The sequence below is a fragment of the Haliaeetus leucocephalus genome, unplaced genomic scaffold (genome assembly GCF_000737465.1).
Source record: "Haliaeetus leucocephalus isolate CR32 unplaced genomic scaffold, Haliaeetus_leucocephalus-4.0 Scaffold406, whole genome shotgun sequence".
Classification (NCBI taxonomy): Eukaryota; Metazoa; Chordata; class Aves; order Accipitriformes; family Accipitridae; genus Haliaeetus; species Haliaeetus leucocephalus.
In genome coordinates this window covers 9,078,944-9,096,815 of record NW_010972842.1, presented here as the reverse complement: position 1 = coordinate 9,096,815, position 17,872 = coordinate 9,078,944, and the positions used below count along the sequence as shown (strand labels likewise).

General features: G+C 39.5%; 1 protein-coding gene across 1 annotated transcript in view; it reads left to right on the top strand.

Moving 5' to 3' along the window:
* The first annotated feature begins 297 nt into the window (after positions 1-297).
* Positions 298-17,872, top strand: part of FAM19A2 (family with sequence similarity 19 (chemokine (C-C motif)-like), member A2) — a 52,268-nt gene continuing 34,693 nt past the window's right edge. The window contains exon 1 of the mRNA XM_010574096.1: positions 298-403. Within this exon, the coding sequence (XP_010572398.1) occupies positions 298-403 (106 nt within the window). The remainder of the gene's footprint in view (positions 404-17,872) is intronic.

The window sequence follows — 17,872 nt, the reverse complement described above, 5'->3', positions numbered from 1 at the left end:
AGCTTTGGAGTTTGCTGTGGTTTTGAACACCGCTTGTGCCTTGAGACAAATGTGATGAGTGGAGGTGTTGAATTCTCCTGGTACTGACCAGGGTGGAGGAACGCTGGCAGACCAGTGACGGAAGTTATACTGATGCTTTATATGATGTACCTCATTTAGAGCTAAGCAGAATTTAAGATTCTAAGGGTTGGCAGCCAGACACAAAAACTTGTTGAACTCTCCTTAAATTAAGACAGAAATTGTTTTTTAAAGAAGTCTCAAGATAAATACTTACTTCTGTGTATTTTTGTTTTCAGGATGAATAAGAGATACTTACAGAAGGCAACAAAAGGAAAACTGCTAATAATAATATTTGTTGTAACGCTGTGGGGGAAATTAGCATCTGGGGCAAATCATCATAAAGGTAAGAAATTCTGTTCTGTTCTATTATACTGTTGGACCTGTGGCCTCTGTCAACAAATTCAGAAGTGTCCAGTCTATGCGACCTTTTTTCCTTATGTGTATTTGTGTCTCCTGGTATTGGTCCACTAATCAGTACCAAAGGAGGAGAGTTTTCAATGGATAGACTTTTATTCATTTCTTGAGAATTTAAGTATTTCAGTCCCATTTTCAGCATTCTCTGATTTTAGGTCATTTTGTAATGATTTGAAAAGATGGTAAAGTAAAAAAATCAAATAATGAATAGTGCTTGTCTCATAAAAATAGATCTATCAGATAGCACATATGTGTGCTACAAATGAATTCCTGGAATGAACCTTAGAAACAATTTTTAGTAACATATGTGCTCCTAACTGTGTGCAGTTACCTGTCAAGGCTAACTTCATGGATAATGTGTGCTGAATGTGATGATTGTTTCATCACCAAAAAAAGACCGTTGCTTTGCAATGTTGTCTGTCTTCTGTGCTTCATTCCTAACACCAGTCCAGGAACTTCAGTAGCTTGTGACAATGTGAGATTTGTTTCTTCTTGGTCATTCCAGCCCTTAAAATGTATACACACCAGCAGAAGCTGTGACGGTTTATTGAAGCTTGTAAAAAGGTCTCTTTTTTTGTGTGTGTCTGTGTTTCTGTAAACCCCTAATACAAGAAAAAGCTCCCCAGATTCATGTACTAATATCTTCTTAAAGGCTAATATAACTTGAAATGTGATCTGCAGTATAACACGATTTTGAAGTCCACTTCTCATCTTCATGTAGTGTCTGTTGGCTGTTTATCCACGTACTCAAGATCAGAATAAACTCTAACAACTTGGGTAAAGTAAGGCTGGGACATGAACACTACCGAGAGCTAAGGAGTTAAATACTGGGGAAGGAATCCCATAACACCAGTCGGTTCATCTCTCTATGTTCATGTACATTTTATTATTTTCCCTCTGATGACAGGATTTTATGAGCAGGTATTTTATATATCCAGCTGCTAGATATTTTTCTGCTGTGTGAAGATATCTTTCTTCAAAATACCTCACTGATTAAGGACTTCAGGATGTGGAGGCACTTTCTGCAAAGTCTTTTGTGAGCTGCAATTTGGCTGCAGACAAAACAGATTCTGATGTGGTCCTGCAGGCCACCAAAGATGGGTGTTTTGCCAGACAGGAGCCGTGCTGACACCCTTTGCTCAGCCTTTGTTCCCCCTCCGAACCAGAATATGGATTTGTGCTGTGGCTTACCAGTTTAGTCATCTGGTGAAAAAGAGCCAAGATATCCTAGCCCGGATTTAGAATTCTTTTGTCTTTGGTTATCTTTCTTTAAAAATCAAAAAGCCCATCTCCAGATCATGTTGATTCCATCCACAAAAGCTGGTCAAGCTGGTTTTGCTTCAATTCAGTTCAAACTTTGCCAAAGTATGCTTGCTACTGTTCTTGAAAAAATGATGAGTAAAACCTGTCACCAAGTATTTAACGGAAAAAAATTATAATCCTAAGGACTATTTGGGGAATTAGTGCTTCATAATTGAAAATTAAATGATCCCCTGCCAATTTTAGCTTTCCAGATATATTTATGCAAGGGAAACCTCAGCAGAGCTATACCATTAATTATCTGGACAGTACTTGGCATTTGAGCCCCAGCCGTAGAGCAGAAATAAGTTGAGAAATATTGAACTTGATGTTTTTAGATTAAAAAAAAAAATATGCACAAGCCCCCTGCAAAATTGGGTTATTAGCTGTAGGGACTTCTTTGCATTCCTGCAAGTTAACAAAAAGCTTTGGTTCTTTTTCTTTAAGTTGTAACTTATCACCCCTTTAGCAAAATATATTAAGTCTTGCAGGGAACAATAATAAGAAGAAGCATGACTTGAGTGGTTAATTTAGAAAAGCAACTGTTGTTCATGTTCAGATTCTTTTGGGAAGAAAAAAATACTCAGAAGGATTCTGGCTTGTGGATTTAGTAGATCTCCAAATCAGCTGCATTCACTGTATATGGGCGATTATTTTAAAAAGCACAAATCAGAGTTACACAGCTCAGCTACCATTGATTTCCAAAGAAACTGGAAGTTTAACTTCCCTTTGTGTCAGAGAAAATCTTCCCCCTACTCTAATAGCAGAAATGGTGCTGAGGTGCAGTCAAGGAAAACCTGACGCTGTTCACCTTTGCATGGAGTTTCCAAATACTGAGAAATATGTGAGTTTCTTCAGCAATAATTATCCCTAGCATCATTAATCTTCATTTATAGAAGTCTTTACTAATATATTGACACGACAAACCCTAATGACTTTGAAGGAGCCCTTACAATTTCAAAGATCGATAATCTACATTTTAAAAAATCTTTACTTTCCTGTTGACTTAGTCATATTATGCTTCAGTTGTACCAACTCTTAAACCCGTTTCTTTTTCTGAAGGCTATTGTAAAAGAAAAGAAAAAGAAAAAGCAGGAAAGATCATCAATGTGTGAAAAATTGTTTAATGAGCATTCTGCTCTCCAGACAGACTTCAGCAGGGATATAAACAGCTGACTCTGACAGGCCATCTCTAGGCTTGTTGTGCTTATTTCAGGGATACGGCACAAATGAGAATTCCCAAGTCAGCAGCAAGAAAACCAGAGGCTGAGGCAGGGCATGGTGAACCAGGCTCTGAGGTCCAGTTAGAAACCACCAGGGTTACAGAGTGGGATTTCAGATTGCAGCTTTTCCGTGTCAGGTGCGTGGGCACCAAGTCCCTCCTTCTTTATCTTGAGAAGACTGGTTTGAAGACACGTCTGCTCCCTTTATCTTGGCTGATTCTTAAAGTTTCATCAGTCTGGACAGAACGTCCAGGAGCTAAGATAGGTAAGTGCTCAAAGTGTTTAAAACACAAAGCTCACTTTTTCGCCGCATATGAGTTTTTCTGAATAGTTCCTGGGTGTGCACATACCTATATTCCATTTATCCTGCCTTCTGAAAAGAAACAGGAACTCTGCTTTTTTCTTTTTAATTTTGCTGGGGACCCTGATCCTATGGTGATGCGTGCCTTAGCCGAGAACATGAACATGGGAATCAGCCCGCGGTACCAGATCCATTTGTACTGCAATAGCTATGTATGAGAAGACAAGTAGAGAGTGGCATATCAATCTCCAAAAGGATGTTGTCAAGGTTATGAGTCTAAAAACTGATATACCTTGAGGGTGGCTGAAAGAAATCCATAAGGCTATTTTATTATAAGATTGATCCTGATCCTCTTACTCATTGCTAGCCCTTGGAAAACAAATAAACCTGTGCAAACATACAGTATTCACTGACAGATATGGCAGGCAGGCATCAGTTCAGCATCACTGCCGGTTTGCTATTTGTCATAGGGAACACGAATTGGTTTGGTGGCCATTGTACCACAGGGTTGTGGTTTAACCCCAGCCGGCAGCTCAGCCCCACGCAGCCGCTCGCTCACTCAACCCCGGTGGGATGGGGGAGAGAATCTGAAGGGTAAAAGTGAGAAAACTCCTGGGTTGAGATAAAGACAGTTTAATAGGGAAAGCAAAGCAAACCAAGGAATCCGTTCCCCACTCCCCTTGGGCAGGCGGGTGTTCAGCCATCCCCAGGACAGCAGGGCTCCATCACGCCCAACGGGGACTGGGGAAGACAAACGCCATCGCTCCCAACGTCCCCCCTTCCTTCTCCTTCCCCCAGCTCTATATGGGGAGCACGCCGTCCTACGGGCTGGGATCTCCCTTGGGTCAGTCGGGGTCGGCTGTCCCGGCTGTGTCCCCCCCAACCCCTTGTGCCCCCCCAGGCTCCTCGCTGGTGGGGTGGGGGGAGAAGCAGAACAGCCCTTGGCTCTGGGTGAGCACTGCTCAGCAGGGACGGGAACATCCCGGGGTTACCAACACTGTTTCCAGCACAAATCCAAAGCACAGCCCCATACCAGCTACTGTGGAGAAAATTAACTCTATCGCAGCCAAACCCAGCGCACCCTGTGGGTAAATTGTGTGTGTTCAACATGCACCTTCTGGATCTGTGGCCTGTCAAAGGATGTAAGAGTTCTGCATATTCCCAGGTTCTTTACTGGAATTAGGTAGGAGAAAACTCTAATGTTTAGATGAAGGAAGTTGCAAAGAGAAATGTGTGTGGATGCCTTAGGAGCTACCAGGTGAGGCTGGAAAATATCAGTGAGGTCTGTCAAAATATTAGATGGAGGCATCCACTTGTCTATTGTTGATCTGTCAGTCCTGCTTCATCAAACTCTTTTGTCATATTTGCTAAATGTCTCAAACATGGATAATCTTATCTGTTGTGGAAGTTTGTCCCAGAGATAGATTCTCTTAAATGAGAATGCTTTGTGTGCAGCTTTCACTAACTTAATTCTGAGTGTAATTAATGTTTATATATAGAAACAAAGGAAGATGATAGTTATTTTAGCAGACATGGGGAAGAAAGATATTAGATGTTCTTATCTAGCTTGGGCATTAATTGAAAGTTTCAGTCATATCAGGATCAGAACCTGATCCCAAAATTGCCATTTGCTTGAAGATAAAATAGAACAGTCAGTCAAACACTTCCATATCAGTGTTTGCCACTGCAATCTAAAATGGTAATACAATATCTGTTAGAATTCAGTAGATAACACTCCTTGGCCTTCTGCCAAGGTATAAAGGAAAATAATTTTCTCTGATTGCCAAGATGCTGATAGTTCTGGTGGTTCGCTGAGACATGGGTGCAGAAATCATGGCAATAGTGGAGTTACACCTATTTTTTCTCTGTGCTGCCAGCTCCATCAGAGCAAATGGCTGCTTTCATTTTTGCCCCCATTCCCGCCACCACCTTGGCGATCAAACTTGACTGTCCTTGAGGCAGCCATGGAGAGAGAATTTGGAGAGTCACAATGAATATCACACATTTTCCTTTATAATGATCACTTAAAATTATTTCTGTTTATATTTGGCAAGTATTATGGTTTCTTGATGTTTTGCTAAGACAAGTAAAAGGGAGGTGCTTAGCAGTTCTTTATTTTGGGCCTGATCTTGTAATGCCAATGTCAAATTTTTAGTAACTTCCCATGAATGAGTACCCAGGATCTTTTCCTTAAACACATTCAGATTTTGCGTTGTGGTGGAAAGATGATTGCACAAAAGGTTATATTCTTGTAAAAGTTACATAGTTGATTTTACAGTTAGAAATGCCAAACTTTTTAACATTTTCAGCCTTTTCATGTATTAGTAACGTTATCTTCCCTTGGATAGCTGGCCCACCAATCAGCTGGTTTTTTAGCTAATTTCTCTTTTGGATGATTAAGCTTTCCTTTGCTTTTTTGTTAGGAAAATATTGTAAGATGTTAGGACTGAAAAAGCACTGATAGTATGCTTACCCTGCTGTTACTTTTTCCTATCATGAGTAAATGTTGACATTTCCCTAATACTGTAATCAGTTCTACTTTTCCAGTTTCATATTATTGGTTTCAAATTAGTCCTGTTGATTTGTTATGTATACTAAGTAATGCATTCTGCTAGATTCCTTTATCCTTATGCCTAGGAAAACAGAGTGCTTACATTTGCATGCCACAGTTTTGACTAAACCCATAAAAATAGTATGAAAGAAATTGTTAGCCCCCCCTAGATAGTCGTCTTTATTCAATTAGTCTTGGTTTAATGGTACCACTCTCTTGAATCTGTTAAATCAGAATTTTCCTTGTTATTTCATTAACTTGTTAAGTACTCAATTAATGGAGCATATAGTAGTATATTTTTGTTAGGACTTCCAGATTTAAAATATTATTTTCTGGGCTTACAGTTATATTCTGAATTTTTCATTAGCCTCAATGTGTATCATGCCATAGATAATGTCTTAAACTTTTCCTTAGAGTAGAAAAGGAAAGCAGTGGATGTTAGATGCAGCTGTGATCAGGGAGGATGAGAAGGGACTGTTTAGTGACCTGGAGACTCCTCTTGTACCCCATGAAGCAGGATGCTATGCCACAGTGAGCTGATGGGGTTGCTGTAGCTGCCTGTGTCCACTCCCCAGACCCTTCTCCCTTTCTGGAAACATTTTTACTCATTGACTGTATTGGTTACACTGTCTTTAAAGAGGATCCTTCCAGTACAGACAGGTAGTACAGGAGTCATGAATGGGAAAATGATTACAAAATTTTAATGGTAAATATAAGAGTGAGTTTATGCAAATAAAACCTTTTGAGGAAATGCCATTCTCTGTCTATTTATATAAATACTTAATGCTCATAACAAGAGTCTACTGAGTTACTCCGAAAGTATGAATTCTTATGTGCAGGAAAGCTCTGAATGTGCCTTCTGGTTGAAGCTTCCAGCCTTGGAATTCAACATGCACTGTAGAAGAGCTGTGTCTGGGTCTTCTGACGGCTTTGGAGCTCAGATGGTAGGATTATCTTGAGGTATATTGGAAGGTCATGACTAGTACAAAATTTATGTCCAAGACCCTGAAACCAACTTTCTTTGATGGAGAAGCCAAGCAGATTTTTCTCCACTGGTATGACAACTTTGTTTTTCCCTGTCTCTTTCCTAAGAGAAACACTCATAAAATTCTATTAATGTCTGGGACTACCAAACAAGAATGTAATTGAAAAGAAAATCTGAATAGTTTACAGTTTCCCTTACATTATGTTTTCTCAAAATTCAACATGTTGAGATCATGTAATTTTTATAGGTCAAATATAATGGGTCAGTATCACAGTATAATTAGAGTCTGATCCTGAACAGCATCCGGATATGTAAAATTACTGTAATGGCAGAATTAGGCCAATTTTATCTTCAAAGTCTAGATCTGGTTCCAGGTATGGAGGCCATATATTCTAGTGCTGGTCTTAGGGTTTTCTGCAGTGCCCCTCAGGCTTTCCAATCTACATTCCATACATCCAACATACATTCCATACATGCAGTGATGACTGCTCCATATGTGTGCCGGTATCTATTGCACACCCCCATTATCCAACTCAGGGGATTTCACATATTCAGTTTGGGAGATTTGTGCCTGGAAAATCACATCCCATGTGGAGATTATTTCTGTAGCATTCAGGGGATATGTTAATCTTTCAACTGCATTAATTTTCTGCTGCTGATGTCTAAAGACTATGCCCTTCTCTCTTGACACTCTTCACTGAATTTACTCTATAGCAGTGTTAAGTGATTGCTTGTACAATGTCATATTTTAGAACAGCTGTTCTTTAGTTATACAAGTGCCAAGGAAATGTTCAGAAAAAGCTGGGGAATGGCAGGAGAAAAATCCTTTATCTGTTTTGGGTTGCAATTTATAAAGTTTTTTTCTGAACAAAAGTTAGTTAGTTCTATTCTTTGGGGGGCTGAGGGAGACTTACCATTTTAAGGCTCACTGGGGAAGTCTTCCACTGTAGAGATTTGGAATTATAGAATCATTTAGGTTGGAAAAGACCTTTAAGAGCATCAAGTCCAACCATAAAGGACTCAGTGTAAATTTGTAAAAGGGTCTCATCTTTTCAGAAGATAAGGGAACTGATCTGAGCCTAAGCTGCACAAACCAACAGCTCCAAAGCAGCAAAGCCTGTGTCTGTATGCATGCATATGCACACAGAGATAGAAGAGACTTGGATGAAAGAGAAAAATGCAAGGTCATGACTGATGAAGTAGCTTACATGGGCCATTTGAGTGTTTTTAAAATGCTTATCATTTATTTATGGGAGCTTCACAAAATACTAGGTGCTTTTCAAACCTAACTGAAAACAGAATTTTTGCACAACATACAGTTTTAGGCATCTCTCAGGGGCTCTGAAACAGCATTCAGTGCTCATTCCTTTCACAAAGTGGGAACTCAAGCTTTCAGTGTAGGTGTGAATACATCCCTTAATTAATATACCAAAACGTTTGCGACCTACTGAAACCTTCTGCAGCTTTTGGAAAGTTTCTTAGCAGGAGAACTCAGTTTGGATATTGTTCTTTCATCTGCCTAACAATTATTCTCCTGTATCAGGGTCATAATGTCCGAATAAAATTGTAAAGGTCTTATTTTATTTCTACTGTTTAAATGGAGTCTCATGTCGCAGTTCAGAAGCCAGTGAAATTTGGTCTGTGACACATTCATTTATATCTTCATATCATTCTGCAAATGTCATTCTGTTGTGTTAAAGAAGGTTTGGTTGTAAAACCTGGATTTGGCGTTTGCTCCGTTTCTCCTTGTTGAGCTAAAATACACAGAAAGTCAGGAAGAATTCTTGAAATTTGCAGAGGGATAATACAGAAATTTTGACCTTCCCATTGAAGTGTGAAAGTACCATTTAACTGTGACCAAGAAAAAGCCACTTTTCCACATAGTTGGGAGCAAAGCCATGGCTTGCTTACTGGAGAACGAAGGCTGGCTTGGGGGTTTAGATGACAGAAAGCAGGAAAATCACAAAAGAGCAGTCTGCTTTGTGCAGCTTTCTTGTACGAGGCTGAGCAAGAATTCTGCCTGTAGTGCTGAGGAGGCTGAGGCTGGAGCTGCCAAGTCTGTCTTGTTCTTTTTTTCCCCATAGATTTGTATAACTCTTGTACTCAAACTGTTCTCAAGTAAATGCAGTAGACTTCGAATTCTTTTTGCAAAATACTTCTGGCTTCAATATCAAGTGTCCTTGAATGACTGAAGTATAAAGCTGAATGCGTGGGTTATTCTGGGTGAATGCAGAGCTGCAGAAAGCATATGCCCGAGAAAAGTATTCTGTTAAGACCAACACAAATCTTGGGTGCATTGTGCCATTGTATTTTTAGGTGCAAGTTATTAGAATTGCTTTAGCTGAGTCTGCGGTCCAGGACTATGTGTGAGAGGAGAGCTAGGGCTTGTAGGAGACTGGCCAAGTTGCTGGGAAGGTCAGAATTTTTCTGGATCCAGAATTTGAACCCAAGACTAAGTATGTGTCTGATGAGAGGGGAGCAAGAATGAAGCAGTTAAGTCTGTAATTCAGTTTCAGTGAAAAGAATGAATCATAGAAAAGACAGAAATCATTAGATTCCTTCAGTGAGCTGGAATACTAAGGAAAATCAAAGTTAAGTTTTGAAAAGATGACAGTAGCATAAAGTATTTTACCTATGAACAACAAAATGAAAAGATGTTTAAAGTAAAATACTTATTTAAAACTTTGCTCAGTTCTGTTCTGTTATGTAAATTTACTATAGATAGGAAAAAAAAAGATTACTGGTGCTAAACTTTCATCTAAAATGCATTGGCATGTGTCAGATTAACTGTGGAAATTTTGTGAAATGGAACCCAGAAGGTGTGCTAACTGCTAGACACCGCAGAGTGGAAAGTAAATATATTTCCAGTGAGTGAATATTGAGAAAATAAGCATCTGGAAGAAATGGGAATTTTGGATTCTTAATTGCATCATTCACCCCAGAACATCTGCCAGAGATATTAAGAGCAAATACAACTGTATCTGAGAGAAGAGTAAGTTTAAATAAGGAAGGAGGAAGAGTAATATTGTTAGACTGCTGCACACTGTGGATATGAAGGGTGTGTAAATCTCTCTTCTCCTTCTAGTTTTGGTTCAAAAACACCTCAGGAGGATAAAAATACTGTTTCCATGCCTATGTTTACCTTTTCAGAATATGGGAAAATCCAGAAAATCTCATTTACGATAAGTAAATAATCCATATTTTTGTGGATTTTGTCCCTCATCATAACAACACATAGTATACTAGAAAGCCTGGTTGCAGAAGACAAAGTGCATCCTGTAGAGGTTATGCCCTGGAAACAGCTGAAAAAAGAATTAACCTTTCATCCTACTTACGCCACTCCTGTTCATAGTATCGTTTAGATGAGCACAAAGGCTTCTTCACTGTTTGCTGTCACACCTGCCCTGGAAACTGCTCTTTGGGGATTGCAGGAATGAGTTTTGCAGTCAGGCCCTCTGCCTAGTGTTGGGGAAGAAGATGGGATGGAATGGGATGGGATGGGATGTAAACAGCTAAAAAGTGGGGAATTAGGAGGATCCCTATTACACCAGTGCAAGGACAGTACTCAGCAGTTTTATCTCATGCCTTTCTTGACTTTTCAGTTTTTGCCCTGCATCATTAGATGCATGTTCTGCTAAGCGATTTAAGGACAGTACGTATTTCCCACCCTCCTTCTGTCACAACATTACTGTCATTACATTTTCCTGGGTTGACTCTGAAGAACAGCTTGTGTAGAGGAAAATGACTGAAGAAAAGAGCTTAGCTACCAGAGGGGGATTAGGTATATTGTACTTCACAAATCTGAAGTAAAACCTACATGTTAGAGAAAAAGAAAGAATTTTTAAACTGCTGTCATTTTAAATTTTCTTTTAAAAAATAAATGCCAGAAGGACCACTGCATATTATTGCTTGTAAAAATGCCATGTTCTAGAACAGCTGATTTTTAGTTATAGAAGTACCCCAAAAATATTCAGAGTCAATCAGCTATTTTTGGAAATAGCAAAACACAAAAATCTTTTAATTATTTTGGACTAAAACCTCCCTTAATAGATTATCAACATTTTATATTCATGTTATAGGCATTTACAACTTGAAGTTTTTTGCTGAAAGTCAGAGCAAAACTAAATTAGTCTGAATGGCATATGGCAATCATACTCTTATTTTGCAGTTCATGTGGTTTATTTCATCATGGGTGACATTTTACCTTCATTATTTTTTCATCTTTCTGAAATAAACAATGCTAGTCTGTTGGATACTATTGACAATAAGAAGTGAAAGTACTTTTAAAAATAATGAATTTGCTGAAGCAAATAAATACCATTCTCAAGTCTAGCTCTTGCTTCTATTTTCAAATATAATTTAGTCTAATGAGCATTTTTTAACCTGGATATACAATAAATCCTGTGAAGGACTGCCATTTAAAACTATCACACTAAACAGTGGTGTAAGGGAAAAAAAAAATGTAAAAAGTCCCACTTATCAGACTGATCCTGGCTGCCAGAAAAGCTCTCCTAAAAATCTGTTCTATTGTCCAAACAGATCTGTAGGAGTGACTATAAACTAATTTTCTCTTCTGCTGGGTGCTAGGAATACAACAGTCTACACTTAAGCAGCATTATGACCCACACTAAAAATATGAGAAAATGCCAGATTATGGCTTATCCTAATAGAATCGTTGTAGGAGAGGAGTGTTAAACTATAAAATATCACTCCATTTTTTATAACGATGATCACTGGGGGTAACAATTTCAGTAGTTTTTAATGAAGTTTTTATGTTTGGCATTTATTTTGTACTTTATTTATTTTATGGAAAAATCTCCTAGATTCATGTGTAGCAGAAATGAATAATTAATGAGGAGATAGATGGGACACATGAGATTTCTTTCTTACAGACAACCTGGAGAAAAATATGGAAATATTATTTTATAGCTATAGAGTGGGATTTATAAGCTTGAAACTATTTCTGTGTCCCTTTATTAGAGTGAATTGTCTACAATGAGGAGATAAATCAGTGATGTATTTTAAATCCAGGAAGCCTGTTTGAGTCCTCTAAGTTTCTTTTTTTTTTTTTCTTTGAGGGAGCAAGTTCACTGTTTAAAGACAGCTTTGAAAATCATTCTAGATTTGCTGCTACCATAACTAGTAACATTTTAAAAGCTCCTAAAATAATAGCTAGGGGAGTATGTTCCTCAAATGTCCTTTTGCTTCTTCCTCTGACTTTAGTGTTATATTTGGACCTGAAAGTCACTCCTCTGCTGAGTCCTGGCAAATGTCTGAGATCTCAGAGGTCAACTTCACAGTGGAGGATAAATCAGTAGATATATTTTAGCTTGGTTTAGTTATACACATATATTATCAGTGCTAGAGCAGACATGGTGGTAGAGCAGTGACCTTCTGTTAGGCCTATTCAGTATTGTAGTAATGTCAGATTCTCATGAGGGCAATCTCCCAAAAGGAATGACTAACCAGGGACCAAGTCATGTCTCTGCTGATGTAGCTCTTTCCCTTACGGAAGGATCTAATTTTGCATGCTTAAAATTCAGGTATTACGTCCTGGAGGTGCTTCTCTCTCTCCCTCTGCATTGATTATACAGGGGTGTCCAGCTTAGATTAGATGCCAGAGCTGTAGACATCCAATGTATAGTGACATGTGTCTTTGCTTTTGTAGAGAACAGTGGAAACCCCACTTTCTTTATTGTTATACTAATACAATAAATGATGGTGTAAAGGTTCAGAAAGTGAATAAAAATGTCAAGATCCACTGATGTGTTGAAGTTTTGGATCCTTCTACTTAGAGACACTTTCTTATATTTCCATGACTGTATATGTATGTATGTATGCATATGTATAATACTTGAAAAAAATAAGCAGAGACAAAACTGCAGCAAGTCTCTCCAGTTTGCAGGTTCAGACACTGCTGTACATTGCTTTGGGGGCTCTGAACCATGCATACATTGCAGAAATTTGGTTTCTGTTCATTCAGCTGACAAAATATTCATGTAATATATGTGTTGCTAGAGTCTAGAAATAACTGTACAGCAAAGGAAATGTGGATGAACATGCCACTCCCTTGAAGAGGTGGCACAGAGGATCAGAAATAATCACATAGCATTTGTATTATGCAGCATATTTGCTGAAGTAAAAATCCAAGTGAAGAGCAGTCACAAACCACAAGTATCAGAGTAGTTGTGTGTGAAATAAAAGGAAATTCACAGTGTCCGTGTTTACTTTTTTATTGTGGGTATTGTTCCTTAGAAATTACAGGTGCCCAGTCGTAATATAACTCCTAGGCAATGCAGCACTTTCCCATAAAGAATTAGGTGTTAAAGCAAGGCTGTACCACTGAATTCAGGAAAGGCCGGCTCACTCCACTGCATCTTCAGTTTCTGATTTCCTCATCTTTTTATTTTGTTTTACAATGCTCTGCTAAGTATAGCTGCATCTGGAGGATATGCACTAGGATTATTCTCAAGATTTCCCTGACTTGTGAGCCCTGTGAAGATAAAACTCCCACTAGATTTGTGTATGCGATCAGACAAGGTATCTCATGAATGGCTTTTGTCAAATCCTACAGTGTATCCCCTTGCTGTTCAGCTTTAAGGTGGTGAATCGAAGGGGAAGGCAATTCTTGTTTTGTGACAGTCTTCCACATGCTAGAGAAGATTATGCTTGGCTCCCTTCACAACATATCAGTGCCGTGGACCTGGACAGCTATTTAACATCTTATTTTTTCTGGTGTGCATTTTAGAACTAAAGCAGTAAAAATATTTGTCATGAGTCAGTGTAGATACTTCTAAGGAAATGTGGGTAGTTGGTTATTTCCCCATAACAATTTCATCTAACCTTGAAAAGAGGCATGACCCTACAGATATTTGCAAATGGCCACTCGTCTGTTGTCATTTTTGACACATTGTTAGGCACTGGAAGACAAATACACCACACTACTCTGTCTTGTATTTGGCATTCAGCTTCGCACTTGGGACTTTTGAAAGAGTATATGCAAACTAGCCCACAGATAACAACTGCTTCTCAATCTACTGTCTTTCCATTATTTAACTAAAATTCACTCTTCAGAGCGATCTGAGGATTGAAGTTTTGAGGTTCTAATGTTGATGTATGTGAGGAAAATCCTACGTTAAAGTAGAAAAAAAGATCAAAGAATATGCAGCCATAAAAATGTATACAGCTTGTATATTTTATGTGCAGATGGTCATTTGCCTATATATTAAGTGCTTCCTTGCAAGTTCCTATTAGCAACATTTCAATTAAAGTTTGACCATTACAATTCTTTTTTTTTTTTTTAATAATTTTCATTGCTCCCTGAGGGGCCACCCCTTTCACAGCAGTGAGAAAGATGTGAGAGCAGTGGACACTCTGCCTTTGGCACGAGCAGTCTCTGGCACCTCAGAGGGTACCTCGTTCCCGGTGGCTGAGAGATTATTGCTCTGGCTCTTGTTGGGGAAGGATGGATCTGAGTGTTGGGTGACACGGCGGAGGAGGAGCTGTGGGAGCTGGACTTGGTGAGGGCTGGGAAGCTCACCTTGACCAGCGGCCCCTTCACCGTCCTTTTCAACAGAAGCAGCACAGCGCTGTAGCTTTCCTTCGCTGCACGGTAGGAGGCATGGCTGCCTGGCTGGTCTGCGAGTCTCATGTTCAATGCAGGAGGCTTGACCAGTCTGGGGTAATGTAAAATTAGTTTACTAGTCATTTACTTACATCCTACTCCAGGTGTACTTTTTACAGTCCTGGAAGGCTCACACCCAAGAGCTGTCCAGTGAGCTCTGCTGCGGTCTGCAGTTGCATCTCAGCAGTGGTCTAGATACACAAGGTGCCTGGCTTATTTCATGGATGGACAGTAGTGAAAAGGGATCATGAGTTGGCCTGGCATGGCCTCTTGCATCCCTGGATGCACTGTTTGAGCTTCCGTAGACATACAGGGTAAAATGCCAAGCATGAAGCCGTGTGCTCATTGATCCAAAGAAGTCCCTGAATAATTATGATTTTTTTTCCCCTATATCTTGGTTTTCAATAGGTTTCTCTTGAAGGTGTGAATTACTTCAGATGCTTTCATTACCTGACAGTTTTTACAAAGCAGGCTTCTGGAGTTCTGGGAACTGTGATATTTTTGCAGCTTCTGACTTTGGATAGCAATGAGAGTGGTGTATATGTTTCCTATCAACAGCTGCTATTAACAAGAGTTCCTTCAGAAACAAGTGCCAGGGAGTCTGCTAGGAGCATCTTAAAACGTACCTTTTCAGCAAGAAGAGATATCTGAAAGTATTATCTTCTGGGAATCTTTGAGCAGAAATATTCTTGATTGCACAGCTCTCGGTGGTTCTCCTGGCAGTTTCTCCTCTTTTATTTTGCTTGTTGAAATGTGCTTTCTTTTCCTCTGTCTTGAAGAATAGCCAGCCTCTTCCCAGGCCATCCAGTTTCAATTCATAGACTCTGTCTAGATACTTATTGATTCATCATGCCCATGGCTTAGAGACTTGCTATTTATATGGAATCAATAATGTAGAGGGAAGGTTGTAGCAGGGGAGATCACTAAAAGAGGGGATTTCACAGGACTGGACATGTGCCTTGTTAGCAGTTTTTTTCTAAAGGCCTGAGTTAAGTTCCTCCCCTGACTCTGCACTTCAAAGAGCTTGCCTGGGGCTCTACAGAAGCAAGCTGAAACTTAAAATTAAGATCTTTCTTTCAGATGGTGAACTGTGTGCTGGGACATCCTACGGAGTTTCTCTTAACATGTGGGGGAGTCTGAAGCACTGTGGGGAAGTCCTAGAAGGCAGGGGTGGAAAAGGAAAAAGAAAAAAAACCAGTTACATAGTTTTCAGAAAGGCGAGTGTGCATATGTGTGCCTGCAATTTGTGGGAGGAATATTTCAAGGTATATTTGATAATTCGGTTTAAATGACAGATTAGAGTAAAAATGGACTACAGAGCTGCAAAATGGAATGTGATGCATTACAAAAATGCATTACAGAATTAAAGAAACTTTAAGTTAGTAGAGAGATACCATTCTATCCAGTCATGAAAATAGATAAGGCAAAGCAAAACAATGCCAAAACAAACCCCAAAAGAAAAAAATTGACACACCAACTAAAAGTCTGTATCTGTAAAAAACAATTAGCCAAGCAAGCAAAAATCTTGGAGAGGTTTTAAAATGTGGAATTCCAAAAATTAAATGCTTTTTATAGATAAGTAATGTTAAATTTCATCACATATTTATGTGATGAATATACTCACACATATGAATGTAAAAAAGTATTTTCAGAATCTTACGGTACATTTTTATTTAAAAATCCTTTCTAGATGAATGGGTGCACAGGTGTACATAACTGCCTTTCTGTATAGAAGAGGGATATAGATTGACTCAGTATTCTGAATATTATGTTTGGGAAAATTCTGCACAATGGGAATCTTGAAGTTGGCAGAATATTCAGAAGTCTACCTTGACCTAACTGAGTGGTTTCTATCAGGTCATCACTAAACTCCCAGAGTGTTTCTGCTATAGCGTGTATTCTAGGTTTGATCAGCTTAATAGTTCTTCAGTACAGATATTAAACAAGTGATGTTCATGTTCATCCTTATAAAAAAATCTTTGTGCTGCTTACTTTGAAAGTCATTGCTTTCTCTTTAGTCTTCTTTTTTTTTGCTGAAATTTATTAAAGACTTTCCAAATAAATAACTTTGGGGGGCTGTTGCTTTTCTAACCTTGAAGAATCTTTGCATAGGTTGAGTAAGGGGTGCTAAGCATATTTTTTTAAAAAGAAAAGTGGAATAAACCATAAATACTTCAATAACGGAATTCATGGTGACATTCAGGTGCTTAAATACAAATCGACCTTCTTATTACCAAGATCTATTACCTAAATAAGTTTCTGCACCTTAATAAATAAATAAGTACCTTAATTGTGGAAGCAAGATCACAGATAAGCAGCTAGATGTGTGTTGAGGTGGAAATAGAGCACAGGGACCCAGCTGCATCCTTCTTTGGGGAAATCACAATTGTCCTTGCCTGGGCTCCAGCCGCTGCCTCCACAGAGGCACCTAAAGTCCACTGAGGTGCCTGAGCTGTTTTCTAATAAGCATGAGAAGCCCGAAAGCAGGCTGTTCAAAAGGACTACTGAATTTACCTCTCCACCTTGTTACACTTACTCTATTTCATAGAGACTCCCATACACAGCACTTTTCTTAAGACGTTACTTCAGGTGAGGGTTGTGTGCCAGAGGGGCATTCAAATATGTAGGAGTGGAAACGAGCTTTCTTTTCTTTTTCTTCTGCTGCGTCCCTGAGAACACGTTAATTTGTCATCTGGTACAATGTGCCCTGAGACCATTTGGGTCAGCTGGAAAGAAAAGAAAATTAATAATGAGAGTCATCTAAGGAAACGGGGGAAACGTATTCCCCATAAACTGTGTAAACTACAGGCTTCTGAAGCCTTGAGACTGAGGAAGAAATGTGGGGGTTTTTGTATTCTGTCAGATGCTGAAGGCTGCTCTGAGACATGTGCTGCTGCTTCTTGCTGAGTCGAGCTATTTGGCAGCAGGCCCACAGAGAGAGTAGGAGAGAATAAAAAGTCTTTGTGCCAAATGTTCTTTTGAGTGCCTGAGAGCCGGATTGGTCTTTTTTCTCTGTGAAATCATATAATTAGTAATCTCAAACCTCAGCCTGTTAATTTACAAAATGTCTGCACACTTTAATATATCGTTTGCTTAACATGTTTGATAACAACCTCGGAAATACTGGGGCTTTTGACTTCTTGTAATATTTATAAACTGCGCTTCGCCCGGGGTGTTTCCCTGCCAGCTCGACGCAGGCTCGTCTTGCGGATGGTGTCAGCCCGCAGCTGCTAGAGAGGAAACGTGGGAAGCCTCCTGCCTGCAAAAAGCCAAGCGGCTCCGTGTCTGGCCTGTGAGGAACCCGGCGGCCTCTGCCGCCGCCGGCCTCCTCCCTGGCCTGCTCCGCTGCTCAGCAGACGGGCCGGCTATGGCGCGGCGGTTCCGGCCTGGCACCGGCGGCGGCGGGCCCGGGCAG